A 20,827-nucleotide genomic window follows, 5' to 3' on the forward strand; every position below is an offset into this window, starting at 1 on the left:
GCTTGGTTTAAATCAACTCAATTTAAACCATACTTTTTAAAGAGCCACCGTCATCTCTGTCCCGCAGCAGCTCCTCCTCTGACCCGCTGTTGACTCACCGACAGTCCCGTTCACTTCAATGGGACAGCTGGTGATGCGGCAGGGACACAACAAGGGGAGGGGCGTGACGGGGAGCAGGTGAGGGGATGCCTGCTAACTGGAGCTGCCCTGATGGATCTGAAGTGACTGGTGCTCTTTCAATGTACGGACTCATTCTTGCTGGTAATTAGAATCTTTCATATTGCAGAGCAGGGATTCCTGGAATGAGTTTACCCAAACTGTAAATATTGCAGAATAAGACAGCCTCCTGCTACATAACTAAGCTCCATTTCATGCTGAATAAACAAAAATTATTAATGTATCTTAAATAGTAAACTACCTTTAGGTGATTTTTTTACTCCAAAAGTGTCAGAGTTTTGGCAGCGTGACTATTATTATGAGATAAACCCCGGAGCGAAACACAGCACACAGAGCCTTCAGACAATTAATAGTGGTTTATATACAAATATACAGACATTCACATGGTAGATAAATCCCTTACCACACAAGGAGAGAAATGAGATACACGATGAGAGAGAGAAACATCCTCTAATGGCCACACACACGTATATATAGACACCTTTTAAAATGGTAAATGACTTGTGTGGACCCCACCAGTCTTAAACTGGTTATAACTATATCTGTGATTCATCCACATTGGATCAGCTTACAGCTTACAGCTTACAGTTTACTACCTTACATCAGCTGGCAGCGATTAAATCCTCACTACCTGACAAAAAGCATTTTATTAAAATAAATTTGATAAAAATAAAAAAAAATGTGAATAAAATTCTTAAAAAAATCATCTATTTTTATCCACCGTGTAACTCCCCCTCTCCCAGCCTCTCTTTCTTCTATATTAACTCAACCACTAAGCCAGGCCGACCGGCTTAATTTCCGTGTCCCCCGAAGCAAACCCAGCCTGGCTTTGAACCCTTGACATTTTGTGTGTTCTGCAGTGCCTCCCCACCACCCATTGGTCTGCTGCTCCTCTTCGGGCCCCCAGATCTGCACCAAGAGATCCGCCCGGGGAAGGGCACTGCTCGGCAACCAGCGGAAAAGGAGGAAGTCTGTGACACCGGATCCGAAGGACAAACAGACCTGCGGTGAGGTTCCCGACAAGCACTTTACACGGGACCCTTAGGGCCCCACCCGTTTGCCACCAGATCCGTCCGCTTCCTCAAAACGGCCTAGAATCATGGGGCTCGAAAGGGACCCTGGGGGTCTCCTAGTCCAACCCCCTGCAGATGACAGAGCTCAGTCTGGGGACAGGCTAAGCATGGCTGCCCACAGATCCTAGTGTGTAGCCAACCCAGTGTGAAGCAGGAGAAATGCCCTTCTTCCCTCTCTCCCTTCCTGGATTCTCTCTCTCTTTAAAACAAAACAAAAAAAAGACTTTATTTAAGTTTCAGAAAACAAAATAAAGTGAGAGATAGAAAAAAGGAGGGCAGGAAAGAAACAAGGTGTAAGGAGTGCCTCTTCTTCTGCTTAAGCAGCGGTTCTCAACCCGTGGGTCGCGATCCCTTTGGGGGTCGAACGAGCTTTTCACAGGGGTCGCTAAGACCATCGGAACTCTAGACTTTAGACTCCCCTTCGCGTTCCTCGAAATCCCCCGCGGATGGGCTCCGGAGTCATCACCGGCCGCGCAGAGCGTCACCGCGGCTCCACGCCGTGGAAAACATAGGTGCACGCGCGCACCCCATACAATTACAGCCTCGGAGACTGGTGGGAACTTGTTCTCACTTGCCCGGTGTGAAAATGTCCATTTTCCAGGAGGGAAGGAAAGAAGGCAGTCTTTGGAAAAAACCTCCCTCCCCCTCCAGAGAGCCCATGCCGAAAGACAGGAGGGTTTGAATGTGGGCGAGCGGGCGGTTTAGTGGCCAGGGAGGGGAGAGACAGAGAGACACACAGAGAGACAGATGGGGAGGAAGGAGAGAGAGACAGAGATACAGAGAGAGAATGACACAGAGAGAGAGAGAGGGAGGGGGAGACAAAGAGCCACAGAGAGAGAGAGAGAGACAGAGAGAAAGAAAGAATTGGTGGCTGTTTTGCTTTTTCTTCCCTTTTTTTTCTTTTTAAAAGAAAGGCACTCTTTCCACTTAGAGCCGGGAGCCCGCGCTTAAACTTCCCAGAAGGAGCCATGCCTTAAGTAACTGGGGACAACTGAATGGCAAAGTTGAAGGCCTTGTTTGAAGCATCCTGCATATCAGATGTTTACATTGCGATTCATAACAGCAGCAAAATTACAATTATAGAGTAACAACGAAAATAATTTTATGGTTGAGGGTCACCACAACATAAGGAACTGTATTGAAGGGTCGCGGCATTAGGAAGGTTGAGAACCACTGTGCTTAAGAAAGCGAAGACCCTTGAAACCAAGGATTTCAAAAGGAAGCTTTTCTTAAGTAGAATGGAAAACCATCAGTTCAAAGCACCGTCTGAATCCCCTTAGGCAACGCGAGTGGAATTAAAGCAGTAGAGACCCCTCCCGTTTGTCAGAATGCAGATTTTAGACAACACACAAGTGTGAAAATGGTTCCTTTACCAGCTGCCCCGAGAACCAAATAAATATACCTTCCCATCTTCCGTTAGACATTAAAGTGAAACCTCCCACGTGGCCATCCTAAACATTCCCCCCAAAGGTGATGGAACCTGAAATTGAAAGTTTTGTTTCTTTCTGTTTCAAGCAAAAAAGGCCTACAGGTTTTTCCAAATAAGGACAAAGCTAAAGGAAGCCTTTAATATCAAAGTTAAAGAAATTTACCCACCAAGAGTCATCGGCTGAGGAGGGTGGAGGCTCTAGCAATCAAATCAATCAAATCAAATCGATTGCCCCTGTGCCGTAGGCTCCCCATCCCAGTGCTAGGCTAAAGTATTTTTCAGTAGAGAGCCAGTCTATTGGTCTGACGGTGAAGGGCCTGGCCTAAAAACAAGGAGATGGTAGTTCTGCTTGAGGCCTGAAAGCCAGCTGGGGGACTTTGGCCCATCCGCTCTCTCAGCCCAACCCACCTCACAGGGTTGTTGTGGGGAAAATAGAAAGAGGGAGGAACATGTTCACTGCCTCATAAAAACAAAACAGGTAATCCTCGACCTACGACCACAATGGAGCCCAAATTTCCCATTGGTAAATGAGACAGTTGTTGAGTGACCTTTGCTCCAGTTTATGACCTTCCTTGCCACACTTCTTAAGTGAGTTAAGAAAGGCGAGATAAAAGAAATGGATAAAAATAAATGCACAGCCTTCCATCACTCAAGATAGGCAGCCTTTGCCTGTTCTGAGCCAGCTCCCCAAACACCACAAACCCTCTGAAGGGAACTCAAAGATTCCTTTATGAGGAGCTCCGGCAGAAAGTTTCTCTCTCCCACCGCAGGCTGAGAAGTCTGTCTGTCCGTCCGATTAATAGTTGTCTGCCACATCTATTCATCTCCGCCTCCTGCCTTTGATCCCCAGAGCTCGGCTGGGGCTTCACTAGCAGCAGTCGCTCTTCCGTCCCAAGGACCGGCCCATAGATTTCCACTGCTCTCCTCTCCTCTGCCTTCTGTGTATTCACACATCAGGCAGTGGGCCCAGCTGTTCCTCCTCTTCCTCATCAGCCACCTCCAGACCTGGGGGCTGTTGACTCTCCATCTGGGGGCTGAGAGGCTCCGCTCCTCCTCTCCCTCTCTCTCTCCCTCTCTCTATCTCTGCCAGCTCCATTCCCTTGTCTCCTGGGAGCTCCCAAGTTGCCGTGATGCTGACCCTTAGCCCCAGGCCTCCTCCTCCTCCTCCTCCTCCTCCTCTGGCTCAGCTGTTGGAGGGGCAGGTCGCTGACAGGCCACAACGCTACTCTTCCCTTTGTTCCCTCCCTTCTCCAGGCCGGATTTGAAATGCTGTTTCTCCCAGTTGTCTGATTTCCTCTCAACGCTCTTGCTGGTATCTCCCCTCTCCCTCTCTCCCCCCTGCAGATATCCGCCTCCGAGTCCGGGCCGAATACTGCCAGCACGAGACGGCCCTGGAGGGCAACGTCTTCTCCAACAAGCAGGACCCCCTGGAGCGCCAGTTTGAACGTTTCAGCCAGGCCAACACGATCCTGAAGTCCCGGGATCTGGGCTCCATCATCTGTGACATCAAGTTCTCGGAGCTGACGTACCTGGACGCCTTCTGGCGCGACTACATCAACGGCTCCTTGCTGGAGGCCCTGAAGGGCGTCTTCATCACAGACTCGCTCAAGCAGGCCGTGGGCCACGAGGCCATCAAACTCCTGGTCAACGTGGACGAGGAGGATTACGAGGTGGGCCGCCAGAAACTCCTGAGGAACTTGATGCTGCAGACGGCCCCTTGAACCACCGGCGGTGGATAGTTTGGTGTTTGGGGGGGAGGTTTCCCCCCGTCTTCTTCCTTCCCTGCCTCTCCTCAGGCACTCCTCGGGAGGAATATTTTTCTTTCTTTTCTTTTTTTTTGCAAAATTATTTTCCTTAAAAGAAGAAGAGAGGGAGGGAAAGAAGCGGGCGGGAATAATATCGCCGAGAAACGAAATAGGCCACCTAGACTGAACGAGTCTTTTCCGTGGGAGGATACGCTGGTTTTTTTCTTCTTCTTCTTATTCCTCCAGGGGGGAACTGGAAACGGGGGGCCGGAGAAGCCCGTCTGGCACCCCTGCCTGGATGGAGCCCATTTTCCTGGGCTGGCTGAGCATCGGGGACCCCCCAAAAGATGCTCGGCAGTTCTTTCTTACCGCCTGCCCTCTTGTGCTGTCCGACTTTTCGGTTGTTTCGGTATTGTTGCCATCGATTCGTTCCCCCGCCGTCGGCCCCTCCTGGTGAAGCCCGACCTAAGACCCCCGAAGGCAGGCCCTTAATTCGCCCCTTCCCATTAAAGGAGCTGTTCTTGTCATTGGGTCCCCGTTGCTGTCTCTCCGCGGGGGAAGGGGACAGAAAGGGGGGCCTTGGCTCATGGGGAGGGGAGGGGGCTCTGCCTCCCCATCCGGGGTCTTTCATTTTCTGATTTCCACTCAGCTGAAGCGGGGGTGGGGGGTGGGGGTGGGGAGGCGTGTTCCAATTTAGTCATGGTTTGGCTAAGGGAAGGGCCGGGGGGGTCGTGTGTCGATGGAGGGGTCTCGTGTGAAGCTCAGCCAAGGTGGGGCAGGAGATGTGGGTCCAAAGACGAGGGTGAGCCACGGCTGCTGCTCCGAACCCTACCTGGGTGGGGTGGGGAGATTTCCTTGTGGGTCAAATAATCGGACGTGGCTCTCCAACCTTGTCAGCTTGAAGACGAGGGGACTTTGACTCCCAGAATTCCCCAGCCAAGTCCACAAGTCTTAAAAGCTGAGATCGAGCAGCTCCTCCCAGACCCTCTCTCAGCCCTTCTCCCCCTGCCCTCCATCCCGCCGTCCCACCTGTGCCTTTTCCTCTCGCTCTCCGGCCTCCAGGGATGAACAAGAACGGCCCTTCCTCTTCCCTCCTCAGCCGTGCAACCTCAGAGGAGAGCCCCCCAACCTGGGGCAGTTCGCCCAGAGATGGACAGGAAGACCTAGGGAAAGAGGGGACCCCGAGCTTAGGAGGGATACCCTTTTGGCCCAGCATTTGGGGAATCCTGACAGTTTAGCTGACCGGTCTGTTCCTCAGGGGGATCCCCCCGTCCCGCCCCGACTTCCCCGAATGCTCGGCAGATGGTTGGAGGAGGGCAGGAGAGGCCCCCACCCTTGCTTCCCATGGTGCTGAGCGCTGGTTACGTCTCAATGTTCGTTTTCTTTGGGGAGGCGGCCAGGGAGGAAGGGGGTTCAGCTGTGGGGTTACGTTTTTGGTAGCCCCACCGGCCTTTGCAAGATGCCTCTTCCCAGGTTCTTCGGTTCGTGCTGGGTTTCTTTTTGCGGGGTGCCCCCACATGCCGTGCGTTGGTTCTGTTCGGCCCCCTTCAATCACGTCAAAGCCTCCTTGGCAAGCAGCAGCTGAGCCCTCCGCCCTCCCCCCTTTTCTCAGCAAGACCCCCCTTGGCTGACTCCTTCAAGACGGCGGGGGGGGGGGACGACTGCTTCTGACCCCTCCTGCTCAGGAAGGCTCCACCCAGCAGGGGAAAGAACTGGGAAGCGTCCAGCAAGCGTCCAATTTACCCAGCCATGAGCTCAGGTGGCCCTCCAGCATTTCAGGGGGGGTGGGGACACACTAACAGGAAAAAGTGCATGGGAGAGGGAGGGTCCATTTAATCCCCTCCTCTTCCCCCAGATGTTCAATTGGTTGCGAGTGTTGTGTTAACGATTTGCCTCCTTTCCCGTCCTTTGCCGGAAATGGCTTTTTCCCGAAGATTTGTAACGGCGCTTTGGATTTGGATGGGAAGCGAAGGCCCCTCCCCCTGCTTCGGAGCGTGCGCGGAAGAGCCAAGTGGGACGCTTTTCTGCGGCTCACCTAAGCGGGTGCCTCTCTTTCCACAATTGCACAGCTGCCAACCTTAAAATTGCACAGGCCGTTGGGTCTTTTTGGAGGTCTCCGCTTCCGTGAGTTGCCAGCAGCGCCTGCATCGGTTCTCACGCCGGGGCCCCAAATGTGACCCCATTTTCCAAGTCCGAAGCGCTAGGCTAGCTCTTCTCAACTCCCCCCCTTTTTTCCCCCCTCTATAACTGTGATGGCGAACCTATGGCACGCGTGCCACAGGTGGCACACGGAGCCATTTGTCAGGGCACGCAAGGCGTTGCGTTTTTACCTGGCCGGCACACATGCGCACGCTGGCCAGCCGACTTCGGCCTTCTTTTAAGGCAGGGGTGTCCAAACTTGAGAACTTTAAGACTTGTGGACTTCAACTCCCAGAATTCCCCAGCCAGCTGGCTGGGGAATTCTGGGAGTTGAAGTCCACAAGTCTTAAAGTTCCCAAGTTTGGACACCCCTGTTTTAAGGCCATTTTTCGCCCTCCGGAGGCTTCCTGAAACCTCTGGAACGCAAAAAAACCGCCCCTATGGCCAAACCGCAAGTTTGAGAACGTGCTTCTGATTTGCTTGTAGGGCTGGTCTTAGCCCTCCGGAGGCTTCCAGAGGCTTCCCTGAAAGCTCCAGAGGGTAAAACCGACCCTACAAGCAAACCAGAAGTACGTTCCTGAACTTCCGGTTTGCCCATAGGGCCCGTTTTCCGTGCTCCGGAGCCTTCAGGGGAGCTCCTGAATCCTACGGAGGGGCACAGGGAGGGCTGTTTTTGCCCTCTCCAGGCTCCTATAAAGCCTCTTGGGCGAAAAAAGCACACCAAAAATGGGGGGGGGGGAGGTCTGGTCGTGCACACGTGCGTGCTGGTGTCATGTGCATAGCATTATGGGTGTGGCACACCCGCACATGACCCCCCCTGCACTCCCCCCGCTTTTGGCACGCGAGCCAAAAAGGTTTCCCCATCACCGCTCTAGAACAACCCACTTTTCCTTTGGCTGCATAAACTGGGCCCAAAACCTGGGAAAGGGAGGAAGTGACCCTTGGCCTGGCTTGGTCCAGCTGGACATTGGAGGCCTTTTTCCTGCCCCACCGCCCACCCACCCGGCTGCCTCGCCAAGAACACAAAAGTCTAATCATTGCAAACCCCTGATATTTCATGATAATTCTGGCACAAATTTGTGTAAAATCGGTGACGACTTATTATTATTTTTTTAAAGGAAATGCCAGTGTGACTCTGGTCATGTTCCCTAATGTACCTTTGGTTTTTGTTTTTGTTTTTTTTTCTGAGATGACGACGATGATGATAATAATAATAAAAAATCTTCTGCCTTTGTTCGGTGCAGCTGTTGGGCTCGGTCGCGCCCTGGAATAGTTGTGGGCCAAAGTTTTCTCAAGAGTCCCTGTCGGTCAGTCGGTGCCCTGGAAAGGATCCTTTGGAGGAAGAAATGTGTGTTTCCTCCTCAAAGCATAAGATGGGTGCGGGGTCTCCAGCTTTGGCCACTCTACGACTTGTGGACTTCAACTCCCAGAATTCCTCTCTCTTCAACTTTTACAACTTGTGGACTTCAGCTCGTAAAGTTGCTGGCTGAGGAATTCTGGGAGTTGCAGCATGGTTTTTCAGGGTGCTCGTAATATTAGCCCTACCCAAAAAATAAGGCCATTAAGATCATCAGCCAGACAGACGCATCGAATACTGTATTTCTCCCCAAAATAATAACTAACCAGAAAATAATGCGTCTTTTGGAGCAAAAAAATATAAGACCCGGTCTTATTTTGGGGAAAACACGGTATCTATCAATTATGACAGGGGTGTCCAAACTTGGGAACTTTAAGACTTGTGGACTTCAACTCCCAGAATTCCCCAGCCAGCCATGCTGGCTGGGGAATTCTGGGAGTTGAAGTCCACAAGTCTTAAAGTTCCCAAGTTTGGACACCCCTGAATTATGTGAAGAGCAAGTTTTAAATTATTGCTCCCTACAAATCCCCTCAACTGAGGATCTCAAATTCCTGTTGTAAGCAGGAGAGTGAAGTGACTTTTGCCCTATTTTACATCCTTCCTTGCCATGGCTGTTAAGTGAATTTGGCTTTCCCATTGACTCTGCTTGTCAGAAAGTCACAAAAGGAGATTCCCTGAGCAGCCCGGGAAACGGCAACTGTCATTAAGTACATGCCAGTTGCCAAGCATTTGAATTTTGATCACCTGGCTGCTACAAGTTGAAAAACAATCATCAAGTCACGCTGACTTTGTAACCTGAGAGCAGTCACTAAACGAATGTTTGTAACTACTTGTGTTAACATTCGAGATGCTTTTAGTGGCCCAAAATGTTTGCTGACCGTCTGCCACGTGAATAGTTCCACCTGAGAGTTGTGCGGGATTCCCTTCCCCGAAGACCTCCTCAACCACAGGAGCTGAGCAGGGACGGGCAACCTCCTAGGGTTTGCAGGGAGTCAGAAAATCTTGGTGTTTGTGGCTGGCGACAGCCACAAATTTTAACCAGAAGTGGGTTTATATATGTACACACACATACACCTGCGTGTCACAAAAAAGTGAACCTATTTTATTTATGGGGGGGGGGGGGGAGACACTGCCCAGAGTCCGTCTTTGAGGGAGATGGGTAGTTTGAAAATGTGAAAAATAAATTTTAAAAAATAAAAACACAAGCTGAAAAGAAAATCCTATTCTGGCAGAGAGGATCTTAACTTCTGAAAGTGACGTTCTATCAAAATCAGCGGTCTCTCTCAACTTCAGCAGCTTGAAGGCCTATGGACTTCAACTCCCAGAATTCAACTCTGCTGGCTGGGGAATTCTGGTAGTTGAAGTCCACAAGTTGCCGAAGTTGGACATTGCTGATCGAAGGGAAAGAGGGAGCCTTGAGCTGCTTAGAAAAAGTTGGATGGAAGTGAAGAGAGGAAAGCCGTGTGGCTGAAAAACGCATTTATTTCAGGAATGAAAGCCCCCTAGAGAGAAAGAGACCCCACCTCAGTCTGAACCCCAAACATCCGATGCTCCCACCAGGAGGGGATTGTGTTCAAATGCCCCCCTCCCCAGCTCAGAAATTCTCTGCATTCTGTTTCTCTCTCTCCCTCTCGGCCCCTCTGGACAGCAGAGACCCTGGACCCTGCAGAGTCCAGCTGCAGCAGCCAAGCCCCCTCCGTGGGCAAGCTGAGCCCGTCAAGGGGGCGCAAAGCCCCATTCGCCAGCTGCCTGGCCGTAGAGGCGAGGCTTTCGGTGGGCAAAGACGGGCATCTCCTGGCGCAGGCGGTGCAGGTAGGCCAGGTCGATTTCGGCAAAGCAGAGTCCGGGCCCTTCCTGGCACTGGGCCACGATGCTGCCCCAGGGGTCCACCACCATGCTGTGGCCGAAGGAGGTGCGGCGTGGGTGGTGCTGGCCCGTCTGGGCTGCAGCCACCACATAGCACTGGGTCTCTATGGCGCGGGCTCGCAGCAGGACCTGGAGAATAGAATAGAGTGAATCGGCTGGAAGGGACCTTGAAAGTTTTTGGTTTAGGTTAGATTGTTGGAAGGGACCTTGGAGGTCTTCTAGTCCAACCCCCTGCCCAAGCAGGAGACCCTACACCATTTCTGACAGAGGGCAGTCCAGTCTCTCCTTGAAAGTCTCCAGGGATGAAGCTCCCACAACTTCCAAAGGCTATCATGTCTCCCCTGGACCTTCTCTTCACTAGACTCAGGCATGCTGAGTACTTAACAGATTAACAGAGTTGGAAGGGACCTTGTAGATCATCTAGTCCAACCACCCGCTCAAGCAGAAGACCCTATACCATTTCTGATCGATGGCAGTCCTGTCTCTTCTTGAAAGCCTCCAGTGATGAAGCTCCCACAACTTCTGTCCTATGGGTTGATTGTTCTCCCTGTCAGAAATTCCTCCTTATTTCCAGGTTGAATCTCTCCTTGGTCAGTTTCCATCCATGATTCCTTCACTGGCCTTCGGGTGCTTTGGGACCCCCTCCTCTCTGTGGCAGCTCCTCAAATATTGGAAGACTGCTATCCTGTCTCCCCTGGTCCTCCTCTTCCTTAGACCAGTCAGGCCCAGTTCCTGCAACCATTCATCGGATGTTTTAGCCTCCAGTCCCCTCATCATCCTGGTTGCTCTTCTCTGCACTCTTTCCAGAGTCTCAACCTCTTTTTTAGAGTCTAGTGACCAAAATTGGATTCAGTATTCTAGGTGTGGCCTTACTAAGGCTTTATAGAGTGGGATTAGGTCCTCAATACAAGGTCTTCTAGTCCAGCTCCCTACTCAAGCAGGGGAATCTCTACGTTTCAGGTAGGTGGCTGGCTAGACACTACTTAAAAACATCCATTGATGGAGTGCCCACAATTTCTGGTGGCCAGCTGTTCCACTGATATAAGAAGGAAGAGAGGGAGGGAAGGAAGCTGTGAACGTAACACAGGCAGTCCTTGACATACGACCACAATTGAGCCCCAAATTTCTGTCGCTAAGTGAGACATGAAGTGAACGTTGCCCCATTTTACGACCTTTCTTGTGACAGTTATTAAGTGAGCTATACGGTAGTTGTGAAGTTGTTAACTCAATTGTTAAGGCTTCCCCATTGGCATGGCTTGTCAGAAGATCGCAAAGAGGGATCCCTGCGACCGTCATAAACACGAGTCACTTGCCAAGTGTCTGAGGTTTGATCACGTTGCCCTGGGGACGGTCGTAAGTGTGAAAAATGGTCCCTTTTTTTCACTGCTGTTCTAATTTAGAACGGTCACTAAATGAAGTGTGATAAATCGAAGACTACCCGTAGTAAAGGCCGAGGGACTTACCTCCCAGTGGGCGACGCCAGTGGTCACGGTGAAGGCTGACGGGTAGGTGAGAATCTCGGCGCCCGCCTGGGCCAGGGCCAGCGACATTTCCGGGAAACGGAGGTCATAGCAGATGGCCAGCCCCACCTGGGAAAGGGGCGGGACTGGTGAGAAATCTCCGGAACCTTCTGCTGGTAAGAACTGAGTATATGTTAAGTAGCACGGCTAGTCTTTGACTTACGACCACCATTGGGATTGGAACCCCTGCCACTAAGCAAATCATGCCTGATTTTTACGACCTTTTTTTCCCATGGCCGCTAAGCAAATCCATCCCCCCCCCTCCCATTGACTCTGCATGTCGGAACGCCTGAAGGAAGGTTACGAACGGGGAGGCTCCAACTGCTGTAAATAACAGATGCAGAATAACAGAATTGGAAGGGACCTTGGAGGTCATCTAGTCCAACTCTCCATCCAAGCAGGAGACCCTACACCCTTTCTGACAGAGGGCAGTCCAGTCTCTCCTTGAAAGCCTCCAGGGATGAAGCTCCCACAACTTCTGTCCCGTGGGTTGATTGTTCTCCCTGTCAGGAAATTCCTCCTTATTTCCAGGTTGAATCTCTCCTTGATCAGTTTCCATCCATTGTTCCTTGTCCGGATCTTCAGGGGCTTTGGAGAACAGTCTGACCCCCTTCTTCGTCTCTGGGGCAGCCCCTCAAATATTGGAAGATGCTCTCCTGTCTCCCCTGGTCCTTCTCTTCCCTAGACCAGCCAGGCCCAGTTCCTGCAATTGTTCATCGTCTGTTTGAGCCTCCAGTCCCCTCATCATCCTGGTTGCTCTTCTCTGCACTCTTTCCAAAATCTCAACCTCTTTTTTATAGTGTGGTTGCGTATTCTAGGTGTGGCCTTTCTAGTTAGTTGCCCAGCGTCCGGATTTTGTCCCATGTACTTTTATTTTTATTTATTGTTCATATTTCGGAACTGCCCCTCAGAGAGGGAATCTGGGTGGCTGGGCCATCAAACATTAAAATATATAGGAGGATTTAAAAGTTAAAAATTTAGAAATAGCCGAGGATGATTAATTAACCACCATACAAAGAAGTTATAGGTAGTCCTCAATTTGCAACGGTTCATTTAGTGACTGTTTGAATTTTTTAAAAAAGCATTAAAAAAAAGCGACTTATGACTGTTGAAACTTACAACCGTTGCAGAATTCCCATAGTCATGTGATCAAAATTTAGACCCTTGGCAACTGACTCGTATTTATGACGGCTGCACTGTCCCTGGTGTGTGTGTGTGTGAGATGCGATACCCTTTGGCGACCTTCTGACAGCAAAGTCAAGGGAGAAAGCCTGAGTCACTTAACAGCAGTGTTACTAATTTAAGAACTGCAGTGATTCACTTAACAACTGGGGCAAGAAAAGGTGGTAAAATGAGGCAAAGCTCACTTAACGAGAGATTGGCTTAGCGACAGGAATTCTGGGCTCAATTGTGGTCCTGAGGTCTCTCTCTCTCTCTCTCCCTCTCCCTCTCCCTGCCAGCTCCCTTCCCCTGACGGGCCACATCCCCGGTTTCAAACCCCCTACCTTTCCAGCTGGGGTGGGCACAGGCGGCACCATCTCTGAGCCGGGGTTCGTGAAGGCGCTTTCCTTCAGGGAGACCCTCCCTTCCAGCTCCACGTCAAATAGGTGGATCTTCCGATAGGTGGCCACAACAGACCCTGAGACCGGCCTCGCCAAGGGAAAAGGAAGGATCCGGTGGATTAGAAGCAGATAAAGAGACTGGGAATAAAATCTACGAAATTACAATCTCATGTATGCAATATTCATGCCAGCCACAGGTAAGTCCTCGTCTTACAACGGCAACTTGTTTAGTGAGCCTTCAAACAACGGTACTAAAAAACCATTGTTCACACTTAGCTGGTCATGTGATCAAAATTCAGACACTTGGCCACTGACTCGTATTTATGACAGTGTCCCAGGGTCATGTGATCCCCTTTTGCAACCGTCCGACAACCAAAGTCAATGGGGAAGCCAGATTCACTAACAGCTGGGATACTGATGTAACATCTGCATGATTCACTTAACAATGGTGGCCAGGAAGGTCGTAAAATCGGGGCAAAACTGTCTCTCTTAACAACAGACACTTAAGTGTCTCTCTGAACAACGGAAACTTTGGGCTCAATTGTAGTCGTAAGTCGAGGACTACATTATGCTTTCAGAAAATAATTCCCAATGTCTTAATTTTTTTTCTTATTTTCAGGATATTTTTTCCTACCTGTAAATTAAGACCCCCATTTTCCAAGCTCAACGATTTATCGGGATCTTTTCATAAAGGCATTTCCCAAACTTCAGGAAAAAAAACTTTTGTCGGAATGAATTAAAATAATATTTTGCCAGTCACCTGGAATGGATGACCCAAGATCTGATATTTTTGAATGAAGGGTGGGAAGTCCTCAGTGGATTTATTCTTTTTAACAGAACTACTAGGAGTGACAAGATAGCACCTTCCAATATTTCAGGGGCTGCCCCCAAAGAAGAAGAAGTCCACCTATTCTCCAAAGCACCAGAAGGCAGGAGAAGAAGTAACGGATGGAAACTAACCAAGGAGAGAAGCCACCTGGAATTGAGGAGACATTTCCTGACATCGAGAACAATTAATCAATGGAACGGTTTCCCTCCAGAACTTGTGGAAAAGCTCCATCACTGGAGGTTTTCAAGAAGAGACTGGACTGCCATTTGTCCAGAATGGTATTAAGATCTCCTGCTTGAGCAGTGGGTTGGACTAGATGACCTATAAGGTCCCTTCCAATCCTGTTGTTCTGTTAATCATGGCTTTCTATATTCCTTGGAGTCCTTGGGGCTATGTGAGCTTGGTTGCTTTCTTGTAGCACTAATGATGTTACCCAAAAAACAACTACACTCTGAGACCCCCCAACAACGCTATCGTTCCACCCTGACCTACAAATCTTCTCCCAGAAATATGTTTCACAAACTCTTGATTTTTCTGGTAGCAGGGCAACGTTTTACCTTTTACTTCCTTTCAAAAGGTAATATCAGCAATGTACACCTAAGATTCCAAGTTTAATTTCATTTTAGATTCATCCAAAGGCTTTTCTTTTTAAAAAAAATAATTTTATTGGTTTTTAAACATTTATGGGAAAAGGTAAAGGGCTGCATAGAAAAATTTGGCAGCTCCCACGCTAGTGGTAGAAATCCCCCCCCCCCCAAATCTCACAATTTTTACAATATTAAAAACAACGTAGAAAAGATAAGCAAAAAACAGAATCTTATTCTACATTGTATCGACCGTGTGTTCAATCATTTTTCCTTTGTCGCTTTCTAGTATATCAACAATTAGAAATATTTCAAATACATTTATTTTTGTGACCTGAGCCTTTTGGATATTGCTTCCTCCTCCCTGTCCCCAGGTGGAGCCACAGCCCCTCCCCCTCCTTCATATCTTGTACCTTGCTACTCTTTTCACTACCTTCCCTGTGTTCGTCCTCCAGGAGAGAGAAAAATGTTTTTAAATAAAGGCTTCAGCCTCCTGCACTGTATGTATTCTAATTCTATTTCCCTCCCAGCATCCAAAGGCTTTTCTACAGGACGTACACTTTTAAACTCCTGCTTTTCATCCTCTGGAGTCCTAAGTCAGCGTTTACAGATTACGGTCTTTGTCCCACAACAAACCAAAATGCAGGCAAACAAGCCACCTGTTGGTGGAAAAATAACCGTGTAAACAGCCCTCCTGGAGGCTTTGTTTTGACTTAACAAGTTGTGTAAACACAGCCACTCTACTTCATCACAAGGATTTATGTCTTAGTTTGAGGTATGAAGTCGAATTTAAATGCTTCCTTAAATGCTCCCCAACTATCACAGCTGCAAAGAAGAATTTTTTAAGGAAGTATGGGCAATCCTATTACAGATACAGGTTAACAGTTGGAAGGGACCTTGGAGGTCATCTAGTCCAACCCCCTACCCAAGCAGGAGACCCTACACCATTTCTGACAGATGGCAGTCCTGTCTCTTCTTGAAAGCCTCCAGGGATGAAGCTCCCACAGCTTCTGTATAATAGAATAACGGAGTTGGAAGGGACCTTAAAGGTCATCTAGTTCATCAACCACCTCACCTGCCCAAGCAGGAGACCCTACACACCATTTCTGACAGATTAACAGAGTTGGAAGGGACCTGGTAGGTCATCTAGTCCAACCCTCTCTGCCCAAGCATTTTTGACAGAGGGCAGTCCAGCCTCTTCTTGAAAGCCTCCAGGGATGAAGCTTCCAAAACTTCCGAATAATAACAGAATAACAGCTGGAAGGGATCTTGGAGGTCATCTAGTCCAACCCCTGCGAAGCAGGAGACCCTACACTATTTCTGACAGATGGCAGTCCAGTCTCTTCTTGAAAGTCTCCAGGGATGAAGCTTCCAAAACTTCTGAATAACTGAATAATAACAGAATAACAGCTGGAAGGGATCTTGGAGGTCATCTAGTCCAACCTGCTGCCTCCTCTCTGTGGCAGCCCCTCAATTTTGGAAGACTGCTATCCTGTCTTCCTTGATCTTCTCTTGGCTAGACTAACCATGCCCACTTCCTGCAACTGTTCATCGTGTGCTTTAATCCAATCTGACTCAGCACCCTTGTGGCTGCGCTCTGTTGGTGCAGGAATATGGGGGAGGGCGAGGAGAGCCCCCCACCTAATTTAAGGGCATTTCGTTACCTTTGGGATCCACAAGAAGGTGGCAGTTGTAGATCCGCTGTGTGCTTTCCCAGTCTTTACCCTTCTCGTGGAAACCTCCAAGGGACAGCCATACGCCACATTCCCTGTCCGGAGAGAAGCAAAGGTCTGTTTCCACCTGGGTTTACCTGGCTGAGGGTCTCCTCCTCCTCCCCCTCCCCACTTGCTGGCACCCACAGAAGATGGAGCCATTCTCTGCATCTTTTGCTTCTGAAAGAGTCTTAGGTTGGGGGTTCTCAGCCTTAGGAACATGAGGAGGTGTGGACTTCAACTCCCAGAATTGGGGAATTCTGGGAGCTGAAGTCCACACCTCTTAAAAGTTGCTATGAGAAACACCGTCTCCGTAGACCAGGGGTGTCCAAACTTGGGAACTTTTAAGACTTGTGGACTTCAACTCCCAGATTTCCCCAGCCAGCCATGCTGGCTGGGGAATTCTGGGAGTTGAAGTCCACAAGTCTTAAAGTTCCCAAGTTTGGACACCCCTGCCGAACTCATTTTTAAGATGTTTTATCTTGCCTTTATTATTTCTATAAATGACTCAAGGGGGCAAACATACCTGCCGAACTCATTTTTAAGATGTTTTATCTTGCCTTTATTATTTCTATAAATGACTCAAGGGGGCAAACATACCTAGCAGGCCTTCCTGCTCCTATTTTCCCTGCGAGTGGGTGGAGCTGAGAGAAAATGAATGGCCTAAAGCCGGGATGGCAAACTATGCCACGCCTGCCGGAAGTGGCACGCAGAGCCATCCCTCCGGATACACGAGGTGTCACCTGTTGATCTTCCAGGTTCTGGCACGCTGCCCAGCTGGTCTTCATGCGCGTGGGGGCACCGAAAACCAGAAGAGTAGCCGCTCAGTTTGCATGCGCACGCCGGGAAGATGGTCCTCTGCTTTCCGGCACGTGCACTCAGTGCCAAAAAGGTTCACCAACACTAGCCTGAAGTCACCCAACTAGGTTTCATACCTAAAGTGGGATTAGAACTCGCCGCCTCCTGGTGATTGGCCCAAAGTCACCCAGCTGGCTTTCATGGCTAAGGCTGGACTAGAACTCACCATCTCCTGGTTTCTAGCCTGGCGCCTTAACCACTAGAGCCAACTGATTGGTTCTGGGACCGTTTTTATGATTCCTCGGAGCTGCATGCCGCTAGGCGCTCCCTAATTCTTTTAAGGAGCTACCCTGGCCCCCTGCGTGTCCCACCTGGCCAGGCTGACGTAGCGTTGAAGATAATCCCCCTCCAAGGGCTCGGCCAGGCGGAGGGTCTCTTCCGTGCAGCTGCCAATGAAGTCGAAGGCTTCCGGGAGGAAGACGACGCAAGCATCCCGCCGAGTTGCCTCTCGGACCAGCTGCGAACAAGCCGCCCAGTTGTGTTCTTGGTCCGGTGTCGACGTCACCTGGCAGACCGCAATGAGGGGCTTTGGGCCTCGGGCACCCGAGGACATGGCTGGGGCGCTGGAGAGAAAACAGGGAGGAGGGATCAGAGGAAATCTTATGCGGAAATCATCAACCCCCTGGATGAGAAAGAAAGAAATCCACTCTGCAATTAACTTCTCTGCTTCGTCTTACTGCTCCAAGGGTGTCCTGTGCAAAAGCAGCCCTGAGGTGAGGTACCTGTGGCCAGGTCCCTGGCTCTGAATCCCTCTAAGCTCTTTTCCAGCCCTGCACAGGATTTGCAGGGTCTTCTGGAGCAGCCCTCTCAACCTAGAAGAGTCCAAAGATAAAGAGTGCTTTGTTTCTAAGCTTCTAGGAGAATCTGGAGAAGGAGAATGGTTCATACATAGAAGAGAATATTTGTAGCTCAGAGGTGAACTGTGAAGTCCTTGGTGATCTGGGAGTTTGCTTCTTTGGTACTTGGACAAATCAGCCATCAACAGATACATAGAGATAAACCGTCTAGCTGCCTTTTATTGTCCCCTCTTCTCAACCATCCCTGCCCCATAGATCAACTCTGGTCATTGGCATGTTCACACAACTCTTTGAACCCAGCTGAAGAACTAGTGCTGTGTTTCAAGCTTGGCCCCTTGATGATGGGTGGACTACAACTCCCAGAATTCCCCATCCAGCATGCTTTAAGGATGGACTTCAACTCCCAGAATCCCTCAGCTAACAATGGTTTAAGATGGGTGGGCTACAACTCCCAGAATTCCCTCAGCTAACAATGGTTTAAGATGGGTGGACTGCAACTCCCAGAATTCCCTCAGCTAACAATGGTTTAAGATGGGTGGACTGCAACTCCCAGAATTCCCTCAGCTAACAATGGTTTAAGATGGGTGGACTACAACTCCCAGAATTCTTTGCTGGCTGAGGAATCCTGGGAGTTGAAGTCCACCCCTCTTAAAGGGGCCAAGCTTGAAAAGCCTGGCATTTCCACAACTTGCTACACCGAGTTAGTCACACTCCATGCCCTGACATGCCCTCCAACCTTCCAACCCGCCTCCCTCCCAGCCCTGCAGCTCCAGCGCCCCACATTCCGCTCCTGCCTCCGGCCCACGCGCGCCCCGAGGAGCTTCCACGCCAGCGGCAGGCAGGTTCCTCCGCTCCAGGTCAGTCCATCCCGGAAGTCCACTGGGCCCTTAACAAAGATGGCGGCTCCGGCGCTAAACCGCCCGCTCCATTTCTGCTTCCGCTTGCCTGATTTGAATAACGTTCATATTTTCGCCGTTTTCCCCTCGCGGGCCGGTCACGTGGCAGCGGCGGACAGCCTCCTGGGAAGTGTCGGCCTCGCCCTCAACAAAGATGAACGCCTCAAGAGGTTACCAGGCTAAAATAAACCGCCCGCGCTCAACTTATTTTCACGTCTCCGGCGTCACCTTCCCTCTCCGTTGCAGAATGTTGGTTTTCAAGGTGGATGCTGTTATATTTCCTGGGAAAAGAAGCGAGGAGAGGAAGATTCCCGTACCAAAGATGGCGGACGAAACGGCGCCAACGGCCACTTCCGGTCCCTTTCGAAGACTCCAGGCAACCGGAAGTGGTCATTCTCCGAGCCCGGAGGGAGGAGGGCGAAGATGGCGGAGGAGAGCAAGAGCAAGAGCGGCCCGGCGGCGACTCCGGCGGGTCCTGCCGGCGGCGGCGGGGCGGCGAAGCCTTTGACTCCCGAGCAGGTACCGCGTGGGGCGGGCCGGGAGCGAGCCGATCGGCGGGCTTCTGGGCATGTGCAGAGCAGGAGGCGGCCGTTGGATGCGGTTGCCACGGGCGACGGTGCTGCTTCTCTCCCCTGAGCATGTGCAGAGCGCCCTGAGCCCGTTTGCTCGGTCCCCACCAGGCCCATCACGAGGCTCTTAGGAGACTTTCCTTATTATTCACTATGAATTCTCTACAGCTGCCTCTCTCCGTCAATGGGCGGCTCAGAAGTCAAATCCTGATCTGGGCCTGGAAGGTTGAAACTGGGCCCTGAATTCGGGGGGGGGGAGGGGGCAGGAGTGTCATGGAAATACAGGTAGTCCTCGACTTACAACCATGCCCTTAGTGACGATCCCAAGTTACAACGGCACTGGGAAAAAGGGGCTTATGGTCATTTTTCACACTTACGACCATTGCAGCCTCCCCACGGTCACGTTGCAATGGCTTCCTGGGTCACGTGATCCCCTTTTGCGGCCTTCTGACGAGCAAAGTCAATGGAGGAGCCAGATTCACTCAACAACCATGTGACTGACTTAACAACTGCAATCATTCACTTAGCAACTATGGCAAGAAAGGTGGTAAAGTGGGGCAACATTCACTTAACTGTCTCGCTTAACAACATAAATGTTGGCCTCATTCGTGGTCGTAAGTCAAGGACTACCTGTATAGAAAACAGAGGGCAGAAAAGATCTAGTCTTCTACTGAGTCTGCTCTTTGATGGTTTTTTTGTCTTATTTTTAATGGGTTATTTTTAATTTTATTTATTTTATTTTTAAATGTCATACGGTGGACATGTGCTTATCCCAAGCATGTTTAAACTCCGTAACTGATGACTGACCCACTGCCTCCCCTGGAAGTTGGTGTCAAAGAGCTAATATGAAGTGAACTTAAAAGATACGTCCGAAGGCAGACTTGGGTCTGGGCTCGATTTCCTCTTCAGGAAATCCCACATTATACTGAGTTTACAAGTTACTAGAGCTCAAAATCTTCACACGGACCTTGTTTCTGGCTGGTTTGAACAGGTTCTTAGGAGAATCCATGTTCCACATGGAGAAGATTATGTTAATTCAAGGAACTCGAATCATTCATCAAAGACGGTCCTAAAATGTTACACCCCCCCTTCCTCCTCCTCCTCCCAAGGGGCTTCTGATCAAAGCGGCCATGCTCAGCCATCCAGATTCATTCTGGGAAGTGACACAGATGGCATATGCCTTTAATAAATAAAAGGCCCTGCAACACATTGTCAGAACCACCTTACCTACTGTCATCAGTGCAGGAAGGAACAAGGGGGGGAACAAATGGTCAGGTTGCTGTATACTTTGGGAGGGGGCGAATTGACAGTTGATGAAGAACAGAAGAGCCTTGAATCCGGTTGGAGCATCCTCAAGGACGTTTGCCCCGGGTGTGGAATTTCACCAGCCCAAACACCTCAAGAGTTTCTCATACCATCACATTGATGCTGGATTGGCTACACGGGGGGGAGGAGAGGGCTAGGGGAAACCGTGGCTTTAGTTCTGTATTGCCACGCAGACATTTCAGATTCCCCCCTGACTCTACTGCAACCAGTATTCCTTTAGTCAAAAAGTGCCTTTTCACTTCAGATGGAGTCGAGGGTTTTACTTCCCTAAGGCAGGGGTCGGCAAACTGAAACACTCAAAGAGCCATTTGGACCCATTTCCCACAGAAAAGAAAACACCGGGAGCCCCAAAGGTCCTAACCGGAAGCCCCCCGTTCATTTCTGGAGC

General features: G+C 50.2%; 2 protein-coding genes and 1 long non-coding RNA gene across 12 annotated transcripts in view; 1 reads left to right on the top strand and 2 right to left on the bottom strand.

Annotated features, from left to right (window-relative positions):
• The window catches only part of LOC309400042 (death effector domain-containing protein), a 41,945-nt gene that overhangs the window by 18,658 nt on the left and 2,460 nt on the right, over nucleotides 1-20,827 (top strand). Inside the window, exons 4-5 of one of the 3 annotated variants that reach the window (XM_081968359.1) lie at nucleotides 1,038-1,184; nucleotides 4,024-4,349. In XM_081968359.1, coding sequence (XP_081824485.1) covers nucleotides 1,038-1,184; nucleotides 4,024-4,349 — 473 coding nt within the window. Of the gene's footprint in view, nucleotides 1-1,037; nucleotides 1,185-4,023; nucleotides 4,952-18,911; nucleotides 19,064-20,827 lie in introns of those variants that run through there. The other 2 variants (XM_081968357.1, XM_081968358.1) reach the window with 2 other exon arrangements.
• LOC309400050 overlaps nucleotides 6,663-20,827 on the bottom strand; it is a 36,408-nt gene continuing 22,243 nt past the window's right edge. The window contains exon 2 of the long non-coding RNA XR_014176597.1: nucleotides 6,663-7,629. This is a non-coding gene — a long non-coding RNA (uncharacterized lncRNA). The remainder of the gene's footprint in view (nucleotides 7,630-20,827) is intronic.
• NIT1 (nitrilase 1) lies at nucleotides 9,247-18,543 on the bottom strand. 8 transcript variants are annotated; one of them, XM_081968354.1, is made up of 7 exons: nucleotides 18,443-18,522; nucleotides 17,574-17,663; nucleotides 17,163-17,414; nucleotides 15,946-16,049; nucleotides 12,812-12,945; nucleotides 11,250-11,375; nucleotides 9,364-9,915 (listed from the first exon to the last, which is right to left on the bottom strand). In XM_081968354.1, exons 3-7 carry the CDS (start codon nucleotides 17,402-17,404, stop codon nucleotides 9,637-9,639), a joined length of 885 nt encoding a protein of 294 aa, XP_081824480.1. In that variant the 5' UTR covers nucleotides 17,405-17,414; nucleotides 17,574-17,663; nucleotides 18,443-18,522; the 3' UTR covers nucleotides 9,364-9,636. The 8 variants fall into 8 exon arrangements, 6 of the variants coding, with proteins under 6 accessions (XP_081824478.1, XP_081824480.1, XP_081824477.1 ...); XM_081968353.1 differs by having other exon boundaries at nucleotides 9,365-9,915; nucleotides 18,430-18,543; XM_081968351.1 differs by lacking the exon at nucleotides 18,443-18,522 and having other exon boundaries at nucleotides 17,574-18,404.

This window comes from Natrix helvetica, assembly GCF_964273705.1.
Source record: "Natrix helvetica genome assembly, chromosome: 16".
Taxonomy (NCBI): domain Eukaryota; kingdom Metazoa; phylum Chordata; class Lepidosauria; order Squamata; family Natricidae; genus Natrix; species Natrix helvetica.

Bases quoted from the DNA above. Each gene is read 5' to 3' on its own strand.
- NIT1 (XM_081968351.1), bottom strand. From the start codon at position 17,842: ATGTATCTGTTGATGGCTGATTTGTCCAAGTACCAAAGAAGCAAACTC. The intron at 12,946-15,945 runs GTAACGAAATGC...GGCCGGTCTCAG, and splicing joins CCTTCTTGTGGATCCCAAAG to GGTCTGTTGTGGCCACCTAT. The intron at 9,916-11,249 runs GTAAGTCCCTCG...TCTATTCTCCAG, and splicing joins CTGGCGTCGCCCACTGGGAG to GTCCTGCTGCGAGCCCGCGC.